The sequence below is a fragment of the Eublepharis macularius genome, chromosome 6 (genome assembly GCF_028583425.1).
Source record: "Eublepharis macularius isolate TG4126 chromosome 6, MPM_Emac_v1.0, whole genome shotgun sequence".
NCBI lineage: Eukaryota > Metazoa > Chordata > Lepidosauria > Squamata > Eublepharidae > Eublepharis > Eublepharis macularius.
The window spans coordinates 41615113-41632962 of NC_072795.1; the positions used below are offsets into that span (position 1 = coordinate 41615113).

General features: G+C 40.5%; 1 protein-coding gene across 2 annotated transcripts in view; it reads left to right on the forward strand.

Annotated features, from left to right (window-relative positions):
- The window catches only part of SLC16A14 (solute carrier family 16 member 14), a 31283-nt gene extending 19313 nt beyond the window's left edge, over positions 1 to 11970 (forward strand). For both annotated transcript variants that reach the window (XM_054984194.1, XM_054984195.1), the window contains 2 exons: positions 7347 to 8336; positions 9589 to 11970. In XM_054984194.1, the coding sequence (XP_054840169.1) occupies positions 7347 to 8336; positions 9589 to 9740 (1142 nt within the window). In that variant the 3' untranslated portion in view covers positions 9741 to 11970. The remainder of the gene's footprint in view (positions 1 to 7346; positions 8337 to 9588) is intronic.
- Positions 11971 to 17850: the final 5880 nt, after the last annotated feature.

The following is a 17850-nucleotide window of genomic DNA, read 5'->3' on the forward strand; positions in this document are numbered from 1 at the left end:
TATGCGCTGAAAGCTTTTGTATGCCTAGTAGAGGGCAAGATGGTTAAGATATGTATGGACAATACAACTGCTATGCATTACTTAAACAGATGGGGTGTACAGCCTCCCTAGCTCGCTCCCTCACTAATATGGGAATGGGCTATCCAGAATCGAGTCAGTCTCTCTACCATACGCATAGCAGGTAAGGACAATGTTCTGATGGATGCCCTGAGTTGGTCAGAATCCCAGAATTACAAACGTCTATACTCATGAAGTTCCTCCTTCCGGTCTTCCTGAACGGGGGGGGGGGGGGGTATCTGACCATAGACCTCTTTGCCACATACCTCAACAAGAACTGTGCACAGTATTGCTCGAGGGCAGGAAAAGGGAAGGCCTCTCTCAGAGACACCTTTCAGATTCCTTAGGCACTTTCCTGTATGCATTTCCTCCTCTGCCTGTTATGACTCTAACACTCAACAAGATGCTGAAAGAACACTCCTTGACAATAATAGCTTTTTACTGACTGAGGTAGGCTTGGTTTGCCACTCCATTTCAAATGGCACAGGGCATTTTCCCTTAACCCCCAGACTCCCAGCATGGTTCATCTCTCCCCTGAATTAGTTTTTTCCTCCTCAGTCCAAAATATCCTGTTAGAGACTAGGAAACTGTCTACCAGGATATCATATCAAGCCAAATGGAAAAGATTTTCTCTTTGAGCCAAAGATAACAATCTGAATCCTGTCTCTGCCTCATTGCCTTCCATTTACACTATCTGGTCCGGTTAAAGGACCAGGGTTTGGCTAATTCCTCCATTAAGGTCCATTTCTGCCTATCATTACAACATAAATGGAAAATCCCTTTTTGCCCAAATAGAATGCAAGTACTTCCTTAGAGGTCTAGCAAATCTATATCCTCCAGCATCCAGGCCTATTCTCCAATGGAGTCTCTCAGTTGTCACTTCAACCATGCATAAACTCTCAAGCCCATAGCTACCTACCCCCTCAAAATGGTGCCAGCTAAAATAGCTGTCCTGGTGGCCATATAAGCTAGAAGGGTGAGTGAATTGCAAACCTGAGATCCAACCTTCCTTTCATTAAGATGTTCTAAGATAAGGTTTTCACCATTCAAGCCTCCCTTTTCTTCCAAAGGTCATGAACCAGGACATTGTCCTACTTCTCTTCTTTCTGAAACCTCAGGATGACACAGAGAGATTTCTGCACTCTCTGGATGTTAAGTGTGCCTTGTATTTCTTCTGATGGGACAGTTTCTTTCCAGAAGGACCCTCATTTCTTTTTGTCATTTAAAGGGAGCAAAATGGGTTGGAAAGTCTCTCCATGGACTATTTCAAAATGGATAATGTGGTTCATTAAGACTTTACAACCAGTGTAAATAACTATGCCCATTACATATAAAGGCTCATTCCATGAGGGCTCAATCTACCTAATCTGCCTTCAAATTGGGCATCCTTCTAGTCAACTTGTGCAAGGCAGCCACCTGCTCAACACCATCTACATTCATCAAACATTATGCCATTGATATGGACTCCAGAAGGGATGCAACTGTTGGCAAAGCAGTCCTAAAGAATCTTTTCCATTAAAGAGCTTCATGTCCTCCTCCGGGGTAAGTTAGCTTGCTAATCTCCTGCACAGAAGACATGGTAATGAAAACAGGGTTGCACTACCTTTAACTGTTGTTCATTGAGTGGTCTTCTGTGCAGGTATACATCCCTCTCTTCTTTCCTGCCGTGAGCTCTTTTTCTTACCTTCCTTCTGAACCAGCAGCTTAGAGAACAGGGGGACAGCAGCTCACCAGCTTTTTATAGCCATGCCTGGGGAAAAGCATGCAAAAAGGCTAGGCAAGCATCTCACGTCTCTAGGAGCTTTAGAATGTCCATGGCTGGCCTGTGCATGCACAGATCCCAGGTGTACCTGCACAGAAGACTGCTCGATGAACAACAGTTACAGATAAGTGCAACCCTGTTTTTTTTTCAAACTAGGAATCCTGAATCACTCTCTGTGCATGAAAGTAGGGAGAGATATGCATACAGACATGGCAAGCAGCCATCTTCATGCATCTTCAGTTTAATTGGAGCTTATTGTGATGTGCAACCTTGGACTATAAAACCAGGCAGTGTTTCTTATTTAAAAACAGTAAAATAATATATCTGAATCTGTCTTGTATTTGGAACTCTAAAGTAATGTAGATTCCAAAAAATCATGTGATAAAACTTTCTAATAAAGAATGAAAACTCAATCCTCATAAACAAGTGCTACTATAGGACTGCAACCTTTAGGGCTGGATGCTACCAGTTTGTTCCACTGGTACCAGCATCTTCCTCCAGCACAATGAGCCTTCCATGAGTACATGAGGCTCTTCTATCAGTTCTTTGGAACAGATGGAATGCTCCTTGTGAAGGACAAATGTGCTGGCTGCAGCAGAATGGACTGTTAGGCTCCAACCCTTTGAGTTGGGGAGAGCTGCTGACCTGCCCTGTAATCATTATGTTGAAACAGAGAGATTTGCAACATGTGGTGGCTTCCAAGAAATACTTTTACTCTTGGTCTACAGATGGATAGAGGCAGTCTTTGACACTCAGCTTATCCTTCTTGTGTTGCCAGTGCAGGGATAGGAAAATGATAGGATCATAAAAAGGAAACTGTGTTTTGCTATGTGTAGAAGAGAGCTGATTGTGGGAATGGGAATGATTAATTAGCAGCAACTGCAAAATTATCAGTTACTGGTAGACCGCAGCAGGGAAAGCCCAAGCTGTTTTGGCACCATTAGTGGAAATATCCAAATGGCCTACTGCAGCACAAAAACAAATGAAACAAGTGGTATTGTTGGCAGAGTGCTTTGCCATACGGACTGATTAAAGAATAAAGTTTTAGGAACGTACATTCTTGTTAGTAAAGAGGAGAGCTAGAGATAGTGCCTAGCTATCTAGCTGACTAAGAGAGAGAGGGTGGTTCTGAGAAGAAGCAGGATACTGCCCTAAGAGTACCAATCTGGAGACATAACAAGGAAGTAACCCTCAATAGAAAGAGAGGTGCTGTCCTCATGTTCCTATCTGTTTACCCCTTGCTGCCCCTGTAGGATTTTCTTCTCTTTCTCTTTGTACACCAGATGTTGTTTCTTCCAACAAGTTTGACTCTGCTTAATGGCACAGAAAAACCATCTGAGGTAGTTGCCTCCCTCTACCTCATGTTAGGGCTTGCCCAGAATTAGAGTTACCAGCTCCAGGTTGGGAAATTCCTGGACATTTTGTGGGTGCAGCCTGGAGAGGATGTGTTTGGGAGAGGGACGGGCCATCAGTAAAATATACTGCCATAGATTCTACCCTCCGAAGAGCCGTTTCCTTCAGAGGAACTGCTCTCTGTCATCTGAAGACCAGTTGTAATTCCAGGAGATCAGCCACCACCTGGAAGCTGGTAGCCTTACCCAGAATCAATATTCGCTTTCTCCCTTTCTAAAACCACTTCATACCTATTAGAGTAATAGGAGGAATCTTTTTCTTGTTTTCCTCCGTTCCTGGAATGAGAAAAAAACTCTAGGAGAATTCTTTCTGAAGCTGAGAAAATGCTTAGGAATAGCTAATGCAGAAAGTAAATGGTCCGTTAGTCTGAAACTGTCTACTTCTTCTCCTACATGATGCAATGGTGTTGACATATGACCAGACTGCATTTTCTGTTACACCCATTTAAGTCAATTAACTCACAGAGCATTGTTTGAACTTGAATAAAAACAACAGTTCCAGCTGTTAACTCAGAAAAACAGAGCAGTTTAAAATATTTTTAAAATATTTCAGTAAACATCACTACTCCTAACCGCCCCCCCCCCAATGTAGGGTAGCTTATTTCTTTAGAGCAGACCAAGTTCACCATGTGCTTGGTTTTATATTTGAAGAATTGGTGATATATCAGCTCCAGCCTGATTCTTTGATGTTTAATAAAATCCCTTTGCTGCAGTAGAAATTAGATGAGTTGCCTACTGTACAGCATGGCTCATAGAATAATTCTTGGATACTAGTTTTAGGGACTGAAAGGGTTTGAAAATGGTACTACTCTTGGTCTTTCTGGTGCCAGACATCAGACTCGTCAGTCATTCATGAAACCCAGATGATGTGGCAAACCAGAAAAAATAGCTCCTAAATCATGGGTTGGCTATATACAGGACCTGATCTTAGGTTACGTACATACTATGCTGCTGGCTGGGATATGCATTATATATGGGTGTGTTTTAAATGTTCTGCTGCCTGTTAAGTGTTTCGTGCTCTGTTCCAAAATGAATATAGATGATTTCTTGCTGCTGACCCTAATGTTTTTAAAGGTCTTTGGTTGGCTTTAGTATAGTTACTGATTTTTATGTTATAAGGCTATTTTTGTAAATGTTTAGCTTTTGTTGTAAGCTGTCTGGGCAGCTAAGTATGGCTAAGTGCCATACTTAAAAATAATAAATAACATTGAGTGCCATAAATAATGACACCTTATAGCCTAGATTAAACCTAGACAGAACTCCCCTTGCAACTAAGCTTTCACACATTACACATAGGGGTGTAAGAGTCAGGTAGATAGAAGGCCAGTTGGCACTGAAATAGGAACTAATAACAGACAGAAATGACTACTAAGCACAGTGAGACTTCTATGGAAACATGTATACGATTATGTTAAAATGGCCTTTCTAGATGTGACTTTAATTCTGTGTATCTTAATTTTAATAACATGGCATTTGCATACTTAACATTTGGTCAATTTGCAGAGGAATCTAACTCTTAATTTCCTGCCTGATTTTGTTAATGACACTGGTATACTGGGCAAGAAATCTGCACTTTTGTTGAAAAAAATGTGTTTTGAAAGAACACATTTGTTTTCAATGAAAAGGCAAAAAGGGGAAAGGTTTGAGATTCCTTTGTCCAATCTGCATTGCCCTGAGGCAATTTGACCAAGTGTGAGTATGCAAAAAGCATTTTATTTCTATTAAGATGTACTAAATTAAAGTTACACTTAGAAAGGCTATCACAAAACATCCAAGCATAGGATTCTTGTGCCAGACATAGTGCAAAAACACTGTGTTTGGGGCCAATTCTTTAAAAATCACACCAGTCATACTGGAAATGACATTAATGAGCCCTGCGCAGGAGTGCACGCTTGTAAAAAGAGAAAGGGCAAGTACCTGCACACTCCATGGCAGTTGTCATGAGGGACGTGGCAACCCTACTTACCATAACTTTACCATAAAATCATACCACATCCTCTGTCTCTCCCTTATCAGGCTTCATGAGCCAGGAAACAATCAACTCCACAGCTCAATAACAACAAACACCCATTTTCTCCCTATTCCTTACCAGATGGCACAGGAAAGGCCCCAGCCAGGCCAGACCCTGCCTGAGCAGCAAAGCACAGCAAAGTGAAGTCATACCCATTGACTCAGCCTTCACTTGGAGGGTGATTCCGCACGAATGGTTTTCCCTGCTTCAGCTTCTAAATGACCTCGATTTTTTCTTGTGTTTCCACACGTGGGAGGGCAATCCTAGCAGCAGATTCGAAGTCACTGCACGTTTTGTCCGTTTTTTTTCCATCCTGCTTTCCCCAGACTTATTTGTCCATGCGCAGCAGATTAGGGATTTTAATCATGCGGAATTCTTTATCCGATGTTCTCCCCACCCTTGCCCTTTTCTCTCGCCCTTCGAATCAACTTAATTTGATTGCCAATCATGTTTTCTAAGCTACACCCACTACCCTTTCCCTTCCCCCTTTTTAAAAAAAAAATGTAAAAAAACATTGCAACGTTTCTACAAATCTATGCAGAAACATATCCTGTGTCACGTGACAACAGCTGACCAATAACGGGTCCATTTTACAACACGCCAAATGTGTTACTTGTTGCTCGCTGACAGCTGACAGCTTCTGAGGTAGAGTGAAAGTGTGATGGAGGGACTTCAGCGTTCAACTAGTGGTCTAGGCATTTCATGGAGGGAGAAAGAGACCGTCCTCAACACAACACCTATCACTAAACCACACTGCTCACAAAGAAAGCGGGAAAGATAGACGCGGGGTCATTGTTAACAATTTTCCCTCCAAATGTCAATAGCCAATACTCTTCCACAATATCGGCAGGAAGTGCTCTGGCCTATCCAATATATTTGATGTAACGTTTATGTGTAGCAATTTTTTTTGTGAGAAATTCTTTTCTAATGTGTTGGTTTGATGCAACGTTTATGTGTAGCAACGTTTTTTGGGGGGGGGGGGAATTAAGATGTGCATCATTCGACACTTCCCCCAGAAAAAGCGATGAGGAATCGATTTTTATCCTGTCAAAAATTCCGCATGATGGACTTTGAGCCGGTGAAATATGCGAAACAAAAGCCTAATGTGGAATCGGGGAGAAGTGGATTCGTAGGACTCCACCGCAGCATGACTGCTCAGAAAGTCCGATCAAAATTGATCATGCGGAATCCCCCAGAGTCTCTACACAAGATATCTTACACAGGGATGCTCAAGTGACAACTCTTACAGTTGTTCTCCCATTGTGGATACACATGCACTGCTAGGGAGACAGAGAACACAGAAAGTAAGTCACTTGAGCATCCCCATGTAAGATGTCTTGTGTAAAGAGACTCTTAACTTTCCTGCTTTACTATTATAATTGGAAACTGGGCAATGGGTTCTGCTACCCTTGTGTGTCTCTGCTTGGTCAATAAATTCCACAAGAATCCACTGACCATGCCTGTTCATTTTTTCTTATTTTAATATGCCTTACCCTCTTTTTATAGTTTTCAATTGGGCAGCCATGGGCTATGCCCCAGAAAAGAGTCGGTACCTTTTAAGAAGAATGGCAGTGGGGGGAAGGGGGAGCCCTCTAGCTTGAGTGTCAAATTGGCTGAGGTCCAGAAGGACAAGCAAGCAAGAAGACTAAGACTGATTAAGGGGGGAGCTGACAACCTGCAATCTCTGATATTAAGTTAGTAAGGCTTTACTGTAAAGGAGGCATGTGGCAAGAAGCTGAACTTGGTGGGGAACTGCTCCTTTATCCTAAAGGACCAGACACCCCAAATATATTCCATAAACTCCTTCTATTCACAGCTTACTAGATATCACCCAGTGTGTTTAGGATGTGTTGTTTTTCATTCCCCCCTCTACCCATTACTATATCACCCCCCCCAAAACACAACCTTAAAGTATCTCCATGTCCCACATCAGATTCCTGTGATAGCACAAAGCCATGCACTGCCAACCATCTGCTAGCATACTTACAGGACCCCATCGTTATCTGTTACCATACTAGCTTTTGTTTTATGTTAATTTGTCTGCTTAGGAAATGACTACAGTGAAGATAATGGCCTAAATCATTTTGGAACATTTATTTTTCAGGTATTGGGAGTGGCATGGTATACCTGCCTGCTGTTGTCATGGTGGGAGAATACTTTCAGAAGAGAAGAGCCCTCGCTCAAGGTCTCAGTACAACTGGGACAGGGTTTGGTGCTTTCCTGATGACAGTTTTCCTGAAATATCTTTGTATGGAGTTTGGCTGGAGAGATGCAATGTTCATCCAAGGTGCAGTCTGTCTGAACCTGTGTGTTTGTGGAGCACTCATGCGTCCAATTTATTACAAGGAGGAAACTACTGAAAAAGAGGAAGACAGAAACAGCAACAAAACTCAGAAAGACTCGAAAAGGCTTTCCTGTTCGGCAGAAACACTGACTTCTAACGGTGTCTTATGTGAAGAAGAAAAAGAACAAAGCAAGGATCATAAGCCTGGGAGTCTTTCAGCCTTGGAAAGCAAAGATGAAACCCAGCTAGGGAAGAACATCTATGTCCTTTGCATTCTGAAGACAGTGAGCCGACTGACTGTTACAATCCAGAAGGGCTTTGGGACCTGGTATGCTAGTTACTTTGGAGCTGCGTCCCTCTTCACCAACAGAATGTTTGCAGCCTTTGTATTTTGGGCTTTGTTTGCATACAGTACCTTTGTTATCCCATTTATCCATCTTCCAGAAATAGTCAAACAGTATAACCTGTCTGCACAGAATGACATCTTTCCCTTGACCTCAATTATAGCCATTGTTCATATTTTTGGCAAGGTCATCCTTGGAATCATCTCTGATTCACCCTGTGTCAGTGCTTGGAATGTCTTCATGGCAGCTAACGTTACACTTGTCATCTGCATTCTTATTTTGCCATTAATGCATACCTATGTGGGACTGGCTGTGGTTTGTGCCCTCATAGGATTTTCCAGTGGATATTTTTCCCTTATGCCTGTTGTCACTGAAGATTTGGTAGGGATTAAGCAGCTTGCAAATGCCTATGGAATCATAATTTGTGCCAATGGGATATCTGCACTGCTTGGACCACCGTTTGCAGGTAAATGCGGTTCTTCGTTTATTTGGGAGATCTTGACTCACTTGTCAAGAACAAAGTGGGATACAAAATATAATAAAACAGTAAAAAAATAGAATTTAGAACTGAATTGGCGATAGAAGAAGACTATCTACAAAAACCTTAAGCAGACAGTAATTAAATTCAAGGCATCACTGTCCTCAATAAACAGAATGAGTGCAAAGCAACTCAGGTATTCCTGAATGAGATGTCTGTTCTTGAGCCATTTCAATCTGGCTTCAGGCCAGGTAATGGAATTGAGGCAGTTCTGGTAGAACTGGTGGATGATCTCAGATGGCAAATGGATAGAAGTAATGCCTCCTTGTTTGTCTTTCATTCACTTACATTGGCTAGGAAAATTCACCCAGTTGGACACAGCTGATCTAGTTACCCTGATTCATGCTCCTGTAACATCAAGACTAGATTACTGTGATGTGTTCTATGTGGAGTAATCCCTGAAGATGACTGGAAAGCTGTAATTGATCCAGAATCTGTAATCCCATCTATTAATGGGTCTTATAGCTGCTACACTGCTACACTGTCTACATGTTTGTGACTGGATCCAATTCAAGGTGCTGGTTTTAACTATTAAAACCTTTATGGAATGGGTCCCTCATACCTGTAGAACCACCTCTCTTTATATGAGCTGAGATGAACCTTAAGATCTTCCCAATAAAGTTTACTCTCTTTTCCCTCCTTGAAGTGGATGAGATCTATTAATGCTAGGGCAAGAATTTTAGCTAGCAGTGTCTTGTTTAGGCAGGTTCTCTCCTGACTTAGTTTTAATAGCGCTTAACTATGTTAGTATTTTAAAGCCAGGTTTCTGGCCAACTTTGTGTTATCCTAAGCCACTTTGAGCCACACAGAAAGGTGACATAGAACTATGTTAAATAAATAATATAGAAATACAGAGATGGCAGTAGTGTATTATATAGATCCTTGGAGTAGCCCACATATGAGTTCCCATCCAAAGAAACAACATACCCAAAGCTACCTTCTGTATCCTACTGGAAGAATGAGAGCAGAACTAACATCACAAAGTGCCCCCAACTATCAGATCATTTAAGTCATCCAGAAGGTTGATGGTATCAAAAGATGCTGAGAGGTCCAGGAGAATCAACTATAAATGATGGTGCCAACTAGCAATCTTCCTAAGATTAGATCAAGTAATGTTGTGTTCTTCATTGATCTGTTAACCATACCTTATATTGATAACTGCTTTTGTCTTGTTTTGCAGGCTGGATTTATGACCTCACCCAAAAATATGACTTTTCTTTCTACATATGTGGTTTGCTTTATATGGTGGGAATCCTGTCATTGCTCATCCAGCCTTATATTGGAAAGAAAAAGACATTAGCAGAAAAAGGCATTGAAAATGGAAAAGTATGAAACAGTTTACTGAATGTTTTTAAAAAGTGTCTTTTCTTCATTTTGCTTTCTAAAATCAATACCAAACAGTTTCTCTTATGGGACCAAATGGACTGAAAAGCACCACAGTGGACACAATAAAGTTCACACTGCCACTATCAATGAACCAGTGGAAGAAGCCTTTGCTACACATAAAACAATCCACTTGAAAGCAGAACCCAGTGCCTATACAATGGGTCAACAGCTGAGAGCTTTGACACACAACTCAACAGACTAGTATGCAGTTGCTCCTGCAGTACACTAATAGGAATCTGGAAATCTCACTGGGAATCACTCATGTCATAATAAATTCTTATTGGCTATTCTGTCAGTTGTTGAACAGAAACCAGTTGCCCCCTGTGCCAATTATGTATGAAAATGTACAACAGTTTCTCCAATTCTTTCTTAAAGGGCTTCTGGCAATACGGTCCTTTTGAAAGTTTCTTTATGAGATAAATCATTTGGGTCTGCTGTGAAACAATTTGTTCTATACAAGGTACTTGAAATTCCTGTTGGTATCTATTGGCAAATAAGTACCACGGTGACAAAAAGATCTTTAGATGGTAACAAGCAGGGAGAAGTACCATGATTCTTGAAAGGTCCTTAACCACACTGGGATAATTCACTGTCGCTTCAGCCCACTGATTTCAATAAACTTAGAAGAGTATAACTGTGTTTAGAATGGCATTGTTGATTTCTCTGGTTGATGTTTGGATTAAGAGTGCATAGGATATATCGCCGTTGTCAATCCAGCACCATTGACAGTTGCCTTTAGTTGCAGAACTACAATAATTACTTCTCTGTTCTGCTTCAGTAGCTCAGAGGTAGAGCAGTATCAGGATTATATCTCTCTGGCTGTGCCTGATCTTCTCCCCTTTAGTAGTTTATATAATAAGCTTCTGCTTCTGTCAGTATCCTATGCAAGGCATGTGTGGGTGGGCTGTTCAGCCATCTGATTCTAAATGACTGTAAGAATACAACAGTAGGGTTCTGCCAGTCTTCCAGCCTCAGTAGTGCTCTGCACCATGAAGTAAGTTGTCACCAGTACAGAAGCAATCTCAGTGGCTGAGACTGTGCAGAGGGGTGAGTAGCAAAGCCAAGTTCCAGTGCTGGCATCAAGGTCTATGTTCGCAACAGTGCTCCATATCCAGTGCCTGAGTCTATGCTGTGCCTTCCTTGTGCAGCAGAAGCAGGACTGGTTCTGAGGGCTGATTTATTTCAAGACTGTTTTATATGTGGTTAGAATGGTGCCATTGTGTAGTGAAAATGCAGTATGCTAAGAGCCAGCCTATGCATTACACTCAAGCATATGCTTCTTCTTGGCAAAGCAAGCTCCACCATTAATGGGTGATTTCCAGCAGAAAAGCAACAGAGGTGATGAAGCTGCTTTCCCCCAGTGGGGACTCAAAGCAGCTTTTAAAACGAGGACAAAATTACAGTTAAACAACAATAGAACATATAAACAGTACAACACTTCAACATCATGGGGAGGGGGCTGTGGTTCAGTGGACAAGCATCTGCTTTGTATGCAGGAAGCCCCAGATTCAGTCCCTGGCTCCTTCAGTTAAAAGGATCAGGCAGTAGGTGATGAGAAACCCCAAGTCCCTGGATAGCTGTTGCTAATCAGAGTAGACTGTACTGGTCTTGATAGACCAATGACCTGATTCAGGCAGCTTCATGTGTGGGCAGTTTGGGCTGAAATAGCATACTCAGGGTGACAGGCTGTGAGCCAGGACCAAGAGCCTGTGGCTCACTCCAAAGGCTCATGCTTCTGGCTATGGCTAAGCTTAACTACCTGTAACAAAGGAGGGACAGAAGTCCAGTATAGATCTCAGCTTCTCTCCTCCAACCTCCTTCATCTGTTCCTCATTGAGTGCTTTTCTATTAGAACTCCCTCCGAGCTACATTAAACACCTGTAGGATTACCTTGGAAACATAAATTGGGACACAACAGAGGGGGAATGGTGGCTGGGAGAGGGGAGCGTTCCAGTGGGAAAGTGGCAGGAAGAGAGTTAAGTTCTCTCACCCATCTTGTCTGCTGCAGATCAGCCACTTGCTTCTGACAGCGTCTTCACTCAGAAGAGTGAATTTTATGTACAAGTGTATTTGTGGTGCGTCATTTGGCCTTTTAGTGTATGGCCTTTTACCTCTGGATATAAACATTTTACCAATGTATCAAGGAATTCTTTAAATAAACTGTTTCTGATTCCCAGCCAAAGGTGACATCTTTTTATGCACGTTACACTCTACAGTCACTGAGACATGTAGTTTAAGAATCTCTCAAGGGGCTTTCCAACTTAAAGAATGCTTCCAGAGATATTTTCAAATTCCTGATTGCCTTACTGTTTGTGTATACTTTCAAACAGTGTTTTAAAAATATCTTAAATACATTGTGTAATTTCAAGGAGCCAATTTCTCAGGGATAGAGCTAGAAAATACTGGGTGAAATTGGTCTAATGCTTGTAATTTTGTTCTAGAAGCAACTTTTTGAAACACAGTATCAAATGCTTGACTGAAATTTATGTGAAAGGCAAAAGTCATGACTTATTTTGTAACAATGTGAGGGAATAATATAATGTAAAATTGCACACAGCTTCCCCATACTGTGTTTTAAAAAAAATAAAACTATCTACAACACCATAAGAGACAGAATTTAAAAAGAATTAAGTCTATTACTTTTATTTTTTTAAATGTTTGAGAATATCATGGGACATACAAAATAGGTTGGCTCAATCATTTAGTCAGACAGTGATCCTCTTCATGTAGTGGCAGAGTGGAGACAGAAATTTTGATGCAAAACAATCTGTCTCTTACTTATTGTCTGCCTTGAGACTCAAGGCAGATTACATAGTGCAAGTCAATATGATGTACCGATTGGGACATCCAATAAACAGTGCAATGGGATATGGCCTACAGAAATCTGAAAAGCAGACATTTGAAACAGCTGAAATAAAGTATAAGCACTAACAACAACAACATTTGATTTATATACCACCCTCCAGGACAACGGCCACTCAGAGCAGTTTACAAAGTATGTCATTATTATCCCCACAACAATCACCCTGTGAGGTGGGTGGGGCTGAGAGAGCTCCCAGAGAGCTGTGACTGGCCCAAGGACACCCAGCCGGCTTCAAGCAGAGGAGTGGGGAATCACACCCAGTTCTCCAGATCAGAGTCCTGCCACTTTTAACCACTACACCAATCTGACATGTTAAATGATGTAGAAATTACATAAGATCATATTTACAACAACAGGCAGTGTGTATTATTCATAGTAGTACAGTCCATGTTCCCTGTCCCTATCATGTATGAACCATTTATTTCCTTAAACAGCTGTTTCCATCAACAAGTTCTAGCCTGTCTCCCTTAAAATGACCTGGAATATTTACCTCATATTAGATGTTTCCAGTTATTGTCAGCTTTTGGACAGGAAATAGTTCAAAATTTGCTCTGCAACTTAAATGTTAAGTGCCAATCTGCTTCCCATTTCTGTTCATGTGAAACCATTTTTTTTGCATGAGGTTGTTTTGTCCCAAAATGTTCCCAAGTGCCTAACGATATCCTTTCTCCCAACACTTTCTCATGCCCAGGTTCCTTGGAGATCCTTGTGTGGAACAGGTAGTATTTTTTAAAATGGTATCTTGGAACTTGAACTTCCTACTTCATAGTCTGCATTTTTATTTCCTGACTATATAGCATTTCCAAATATCATTGGTGTGATTTGTACCATGACCACTGATTCCTCCCACATATTGTTTACCAGCCTATCTGAACAAGAAGTGATATCTACAGCCTTTGCTGTTGGGTAGGCAACTCACCATATAAATTAAAATACTTCTCTGAAATCAATCTTTCCACATTCACAACTATCTAATCTCCCCTATCAAGAGCTCCCTTTCTTCTATTCTGAAGTAGCAAAGGGATGTGAAAAGGATGCTTTTCTTAGTGCAAAAGGATATTATATGAATAAATTATCTTCTAAGGAATCCTTTCTCAAGACTCACTACTACCTCAAGACCCTCCATAAAGGGTATTGGTGTGGGGGAGGTTACCAACCATCACCCCACACAGTATTTTTCCCTCCTGTCACAATTTTAATTTTCTACCCACTCCACCACACTAGGGTTTCCTGCCGGGAATTAAAAATAAGACTATAAACTGAGTTCAAGGGGACAGAATTTGGGCCTGGGTAAAAAAATCCATGGCAAAGGGTATATGACAGAACACTAACATACAGGGTGTCAAAATAGGCAATAAAGACCACAAAATCAGTCTATATGCCGGTGACATGGTTCTTTATGTAACTAACCCCCTTAACTCATTACTGGCAATTCAAGACACTATTTCACAATTTAGTCAATTAATAGGTTTGCAAATTAATCAATCTAAAACAGATTTATTTCCAATAATTTGTTTGACAAAACATGTTCAACTCTTAAGCAATTAGATCAATACAAATGGGTTCAAACTTCTTGGAGGCACTTACGGATACATGTCCCTCTCAATTTATCAGATATCAAAAAACTCAACTTTTAAAAGCTTCACAAAGGTATTTCTTTAAAATTGAAAGAATGGAACAAACTGAATACATCTTGGCCTGACTCTTTACACCTAATTAAAAATTTCATCTTACCAAAATTTTTATTTCTGTTTTGAAATCTGATTATAATGCTCTTGGATAAAGAACCTTAGCAAAGGCAGAAAACTTTGAATGATTTTGTATGGAAATATAAAAAACCACGAATTAGAACCCAGATTTTGTTTCAACTGGCTTCCAGAGGAGGTTTGGACTTTCCAAATCTGAAAAACTATTACAAGGCCACAAACCTAACCAACATAATCACAACGTTAAAGAGAAACCGTTTCAAAAATTGGATACAAATAGAACAGGAAGTGGTCAAACCACGGTCTTTACTAGAAACTATAAACTGTGTCTTTGAGTGACCCAAATAAAAGATAGTCCTTTTTTACACAGTTCCCTACAAATCTGAGATGCTAAAAGATGCTCCAGATATTTCAGTTATGTCTTCTTTGTACAATCAGCCCTGGTTCCTACCAGGGATGGCAGTGAAAGATTTTAAAAAATGGAAACAGGCTGGAATTTATCATATACATGCTCTGACATACAATGGTCGTTTCCTTGAAAAAGTCCAACTAGAATAATAAAATGTCCTATCCCTTGGCTTCAATATTTTCAAATAAAACACCTATTTGTAGATTTTAAAAAATCAGGAATCTTTAATAAGCAATTGACGAAGTTTGAACTCATGCATAAAGACATTGATGATGATCCTAAGGGTGTCCTCGCCAAAATTTATAAAATCTTAACCTCACTAGATAACGCAGTCCCGTTGTGATACCAAAATCTATGGCAGACTGCCTATTTGGATAACAGATCAATGGTGGATCACATGAGCATCATCCTGCACATCTGAGTATCGTGAGTCAATGATACACTAGCCTTAAAGTGCAGACATAGGAAGACTTCCCCAGAGAAACTCTTGCAGGACTGTGTGTATGTGTGTAGATCTGTGAGCATAACACTATAAGAGCAACTGTCAGGGTTGGAATCATTTCCCCTTTCACCTCTTGGGCCCGTGTCATTCAGCCATACCTATTGGCCCATGAGTCCATGCAAATGGCCGTGAGGTACTTTAGAATGCAAGGGGGTGATATGCAGTTCTTCCCAAACTTTTCCCCATCTTGAATTGATATGGGTTGGTTGGAAGCCAGGGTAGGAGTCCTTCAGAATCAACCGCAAGCCACCATTTCACGTTTGGTAATGGGAGGGAGTTCCCAGTACCATAGCTTTAGTTCCCAAGGTTCATGCCCCTTAGATGAACAGCTCTGTGCATCCATTGTAGTGACAGACTTGTTAGGGTTTAGCAATTTTCCTGAACTGTAGAGCAGGACTGTGGTGCAAGCTACCCCTTCCTTCTGAAAAATTTGGCATTTGGATTTGGACCTGGTAGCTCAGTTTGGTTCTTGTTCCTCTTTCCCCTGCCACTCAGCAAACTCCAGCAAAGTGACAGCTGTAAGTTCCAAAGAGTTTGTTTTTCCTTTTGTCACTCTAGTGGAGCCAAAGTTACTTCAAGGATTAGGGCAAAATCCTTCCCGTCCCTGAACTAATTCCTCTGTTTTAGGTCCATAGTTAGTTAACCCTAACTATGGTTAGGTTAAAACTGTGGTGTATGGACCCATTAAGGACTCTTCTGAGTTGAACAACTCTTCTGAGTTGAACAACAAATTAAAGCAGAAATTACACTGGTATAAATATCTGCAACTGAAAAACATGGCAGAAAAAATAGATCTCTCAGCAATTATGAATAAACCGTTAATGGAATTTGAAACACTATTAAACAATACTACTTTCCAAAAAAAAGGGTCAATAGCCAAGCTATATAAAATTTTACTAAACATTACAACTAAAAAGCAATTAAACTGTCAAATCAGATGGTATAAGGATTGTGGAATTGTTCAATCCAACCCCACGTGGGAAAAGATTTGATCCTCCTACACATTCAACTCAAATGTAAATGTAATGAAACTGCAGGCATACAAAATCATTCATAGGTGGTATCTAACCCCTAAAAAGCTATCGTTGATCTCCTCATCCTTATCCCCATTATGTTGGAAGAATTGTGGACAAGACAGTTCCTACGCCCACTGTTGGTGGGAGTGCGATTGTATCTCTAATTTTTGGAAAGAAGTACTAGGTGAGATCAAAATAATTACGGGCTACAAAGTCCCTCTAGACCCCAAAATCATCTTCCTAGACCAATGGGGAGATTTAGCAATCCCAAGAATCAGAAGAGAGCTTATTGCAACGTTTTTTGTCACGGCCAAAAGTGCCATAGCTACGCTGTGGTAAGTGAACCAAGCACCGACGATTGGTTTGATAAACTTTGGAACAACTTTATTCTTGAAAAGATAAATGATGATTTATATAGAGCTAAACATTTCCCTAAGGAAACAAACTTCACTGACAAATAGTTTCTCTTTTTTACCTACATAGAAGAAAACAAACTACAACCAAAATCAAAGATTTTGCAAACAGTAACTAACTCTGGTTACTTCACAATATAGACACCTATATATCAGGTCTAACTATTAAAAGATTGTTGTGTATTGTTGTGTTCTTATCACTATAACGGATAGTTTCAACTATGTTTGCACATAGTTGTAGAATGGTTATTCGGTATAAATTGAATAGGTGGTTCCTCAAACAAACCAAATTTAAAGGCAATATATATTTTACTTCTAGTTGTAAGGTTAAATAATGACAGTATTTTGGAGTTAAAACATTTGTAAACAACTTTCTTGTTTTTATACGACATTACCTTCTGTATTCACTGTATACCTTTTAATGTCTAGTACTGTTTATTATTGTTTAAAATAAAAAATAATTAAAAAAAAAAGAATTGCTGGGCAAAGAGGGACGGTGTTCCAGAAAGGCAAGAAACAAGGAAATGGGTGGGGGGGTTAAGAGGGGAACCGCTTCTATTTGTTCACATCCATAGTGAGAACTGCGCAAGAGAAGCATGACAAACTCGTCTGAGGCGCAGTGCAACAGATGCAAAAGAATGGTGGGATTGAGGTGAGAGTATGTGAACAGCCTTCTGAGAAGTGCATAAATGGCAGGAAAATAGCGGCAAACTTGAGACGTGTGGATTCGGCCAGGGTCAGAAAAGTCAACAACCAATAAGGAGCAACCCTCAAGAGAGTGAACCAGAAAGTAAATAAGAGGGCTAAACCAATGAAAAAATAGTAATATATTTCAATGCAGAATACTCAAGCAATAAAGTGCATAAAGGTGCAATTTTGCTACATATAATTCAATGTGCAATATAGCAGGAACAGCAGCAACCACAGGGGTGGTGCACGTGGAAAAGAATTTTAAAGAGATAGTCCCAGTGAAGGGGTGAACTTTGGGGAGATCAAGGACTATTTGGTACACAGTGATTTGCGGTTCTCACCTAAATTGGGGGGTTTATTAGGACATTACCAATGTGGTCGTTGTTAAGTGTGCCCGCTGTCCTTGAATGGCAACCAAATTGTCTTACCTACTGGGATTATCTCTTTAAAATTCTTT